This window comes from Lycium ferocissimum, chromosome 8 (assembly GCF_029784015.1).
Source record: "Lycium ferocissimum isolate CSIRO_LF1 chromosome 8, AGI_CSIRO_Lferr_CH_V1, whole genome shotgun sequence".
Taxonomy (NCBI): domain Eukaryota; kingdom Viridiplantae; phylum Streptophyta; class Magnoliopsida; order Solanales; family Solanaceae; genus Lycium; species Lycium ferocissimum.
The window spans coordinates 28,420,695-28,424,781 of record NC_081349.1 but is presented as its reverse complement, the minus strand read 5'-3'; the positions used below and the strand labels follow the sequence as shown (position 1 = coordinate 28,424,781).

General features: G+C 31.9%; 1 protein-coding gene across 1 annotated transcript; it reads right to left on the bottom strand.

The window, feature by feature from the left end:
- Nucleotides 1-782: 782 nt before the first annotated feature.
- Nucleotides 783-2,279, bottom strand: LOC132067814 (protein BIG GRAIN 1-like E). The gene has a single exon (XM_059461157.1). It carries the CDS (start codon nt 2,082-2,084, stop codon nt 1,134-1,136), a length of 951 nt encoding a protein of 316 aa, XP_059317140.1. The 5' UTR covers nt 2,085-2,279; the 3' UTR covers nt 783-1,133.
- Between the last annotated feature and the right edge of the window lie 1,808 nt (nt 2,280-4,087).

The following is a 4,087-nucleotide window of genomic DNA, read 5'->3' as shown; positions in this document are numbered from 1 at the left end:
AGAGGGAAAAAATGATCAGGAATGAAAATTAACAATAGCATGCAAAAATAATATGACAGCTGAGTTAATAATACATTATACATTTTATCCTTTATACTATAGTTGATAAACAATAAATTATTTTTGGCAGTGGTGAGGCAAGTTTACCGAAAATGTATTGTGTGTATATATACTTTTCACCTATATATATACACACAATACATTTTCTAGTGACGGGACTTTTCACCTATATATATACACATAATACATTTTCGGTAAACTTGCCTCACCACTGCCAAAAATAATTTATATATATATTCTCGAATTCAGTTAATAAAAAATCTAACTTCGCCATTTATTTTCAAGAGGGTGGGAGAAGATAGCTCAAGAGAGGGGGAAGAGTTTATTCAAATGCTAAACCCTAATCATACTTAAACGAACATTAATAGAAATATATAGAACACAATGAAGTGACACATCAATAACGATGTTTGGTAACTTAATTATTGTAAACAACTAACGATATCAGGTTCTCATAATATAAATTAATCAGATCTGTTAATGCTTATCACTAAAGTCAAAAGATAATTAATAGGAATATATACTCAATATGTTATTATGACTATGGTTGGTTTTTCAATCATGATATTGGCAGAAAAACCCTTAATTTCAATCTTAATCATGCATAATGATATTAAAGCTGTTATAGTGGTGGACACATGATGTGCTTACACTTCCATATCATATCAATAGCTCCAAAAGCAAAGCACTAAAAGTCAAGCCATAGAAGACATTCCAAACTGTACACACAGTAAAAAGCTTTGCAAAAACTTCCAAGGAATCACCAAAAAAAAAAAAAAAAAAAAAAAAAAAAAGGGCAGATCTATGGACATATCCTGACAAGAAAATCAAGACTTCCTTTTTCATGACTCTAAACATCAACCATAAAAAAAAAATTTAAAAAAAAAAATCCTCAATATGAATGTTTTGTGAAGGAGATGGAAATTAATTAAAGTAAAAACAAAAGAAAAATTTGGTACACTAAGCTCTTGTTATGCGCGACGTTCAAGAAAAAATCTGGCCACATCAAATCTATCGTACGCATTTCGTTTTTGACCTCCAAGGTCACACGATTCGTTGCGTCAAGACTCCCTTCAGATTGCTCCGGTGGAAATTGGTGCACCCCTTTTGATGTTATCCATATGTGTAGTCTCATAAACTGGCAAACCACTTGATGAATAGTAATCCAAGTCAATATTCGGTAAATCAAACAAATCAGAGCTTGAATCACTATCTCCATCATCATCATCAACAACAACCCTGTTATATGTCTTAGTTTTCTCTGATAATAATAATCCATTGCTTGTGTTTTTGTACTTGTCTGAATAATAAACTCCATTATTTTTGCTCAACTTTAACTTCTCATCCAACCAAGAATTATCAGTAGCATTTTTCTTGTCACCATATACTTCATGTTGTTGCTTCCCTAATCCAAAGCTCTTGAAATCTTTGTAGGATTTTGTAGGAGTAGGAGCATAAGGGGGTGGTGTTCTAAAACCAGAATTTAATGATGACTTTGAATCACTACTACTACTATTAGTAGTATTAGTATTAGTAGTAGTAATAATATTGCTTGAGCTTCTAAAGCTAAAGTGACTAATGCTACTTCTTCTTTTTCTTCTTCCACTTGGGCTTTGATCATCTTCATCTTTCAAAGATTGCGATGATTTCTTTTTCTTGGATGATGTTTGGTTGAAGAGGGAATTCAAGAAACTAGCAAGTCTTCCTCCTGGAGAACTTGGTTGCTTGTACTTCTTTTGATCCTTTTTAATAATTGTTGGTTTTTGATCCATAATATGATGATGATAAGTAGTTTGTGAAGGAAGAAGTGATGAAGAATTTCTCATCATGGGCATGTCAAAACTCTTTCTTCCACCTCTCAAACTTTGTTTGTTGTTGTAACCAGAATAATATTCTTCATTTGCACCTGAGAAATATTTTGCAGCCTCAAAAACATCAATCTCTCCTGAATTTTTCCTCCATTGGATAATTTTCTTGGACATTTTTTCTGTAGTACTCTCAGGATGTATTCCAGTGATGGACATGATGAGTACTGAAAAGGTGTATATCAAAGGAAACTGAAGTTGAAGATAGAGAAGATTGAAGAGTTAAGTGTATTTAAAGTAGAAAAAAATAAGTAGGATGTTGAAATAAGAGTTCAATTTGTGTGGTTGTGAAGAGAAAGCAAGAGGGGTTTTAGAGTTGTTGTAGAAAGGGACATGGGGGAGGGGTTTGCTTTGGGAAATTATTGAGAGTAATGGCTGTTAAGGTGACTCTTATAGAGTTTATTCAATACATCGCCAGTATAAAGAATTTTTTACACCATTAAGTCATTTAAATAATATTTATATGTAAGCTTCTTTAAATTAATGTGAAATTTAAATTCTTGAACATAAGAAAACTACCTGCTAAAATCAATAAAGATGACATGACGGTATAAAAATTATTTACGCTGACAATATATATAACTTTGCTCATTTAATTTCTATATAGCAATGCATTGAGCTATGAAGGTAGGATTTAAGTTATATATGTATACATAAGCATTGCAAATACTTTTATATTATCAGTGTAATTTTTTTTTTTATGTTATAGTTAATATTTTGTTATAGGATTTACTTGTAATTAATTTGCTTATTATAAATTAATTATGACATTTTCTTATACCGTCAGTGTATATGACTTAGACTTGATGAAGCTATATAATTAGTGATATTCTTTGTCTATTTTTTTTTTTTGGGTTTTTATGCCATTTCTCAGAAATATTTTGCTTTAGTAATAGTCAATAGTGAAGGAAGAGTAGGGTAGAATAATCTAAGCCTTTCATCCTTCTTATGCTTTGAAATCCAGAAGTTGGTGTAAGCATCATGGGGGGCATAGAGCTGTGTATCCTTGGATTCTCATAACCCTTTTTTTAGTGGGATATTTGCTTTCAACTTTGAACTAGTGTTAGCAAGGGTGTATACCATGATTTTTTTTTCTTCCCATACCCCCACCAAACACCAAAAAATGGAAATTCCTATAATTCATGTTTCAATTTTCATTGTCACAAGAAAGGGAAAGAAGAATCAAATGCAATTCTTTTTTCTCAACAAAGACAAAATGCTAGAGTATATCTTCCATTTACTAAATTTTGATGGACAAAAGTTATCCAATGCATATATTCATCAATGGCGGAGCCAGGTGATACAAAATATAAGGAAATATCATGAAAGAAGCCAAGGAGATTCAATACACACACGTATAAAATAACTTTGATCTTGTATATATAATATAAATTTTCGGCAAAAGAATTCAGATAAACCCCCTTGTGCTCCCTTTCCGCTCTTGCCTTTATCAGTGGAAGGTAGCAGATACCTAAGAAAGGGGGGAAAGGGCACCAACATTAATTACTCTTTTCTTTAAAGACACTCAGAATTTAGTCTTGATGAATTTGGATTTGAAAAGGAAAAAAAAGAATTATCCAAGAATTATAGCTTGAGACACATTGTCTGACACCTTTATATTGTGTCCTCCAATATTTGAAAGAGAAAAAGAAAAAAAGGAGTTTATGGAAGGCTGAAAAAACCATGATAGGGTTTAGATTGAAGTGATTGGCCTGACAAAAGATAGCTCAATATCAATATGGAATTTTGTCTTGTCATTAACTAATTCGTTGAATGGGATTGATGATTTTGTGAGGCAAGAGGTGAGGAATTAATCAAAGCCCCTCAATAGTATCACTTCGTTTGGCCCTTTTTTTAAACAAAAAATGTATGCTTATGACTAATCTAGTTTTTGTCCTATGGAGGAAAAATGAGAACTATGTTATATTTTGGAATTATTTTTGGAATCAATAGAAGTTCAGGTTACTAAATGTTGGAAAGTATTATTGGATCGGATCCACCCATAATGGGTGCTCGATGACCCATGAGCTCATTAAAAGATTTCACCACATTAAACCCTATGCTAGCCTATATATAAAGACTATTATGAGTGTTTAAAAAGGGTTAATCCATCATATAGAGACAGCTAGGGTTTACACATAAAAATCTATGTGAGATTGATG

Bases quoted from the DNA above. Each gene is read 5' to 3' on its own strand.
- LOC132067814 (XM_059461157.1), bottom strand. From the start codon at position 2,084: ATGTCCATCACTGGAATACATCCTGAGAGTACTACAGAAAAAATGTCC.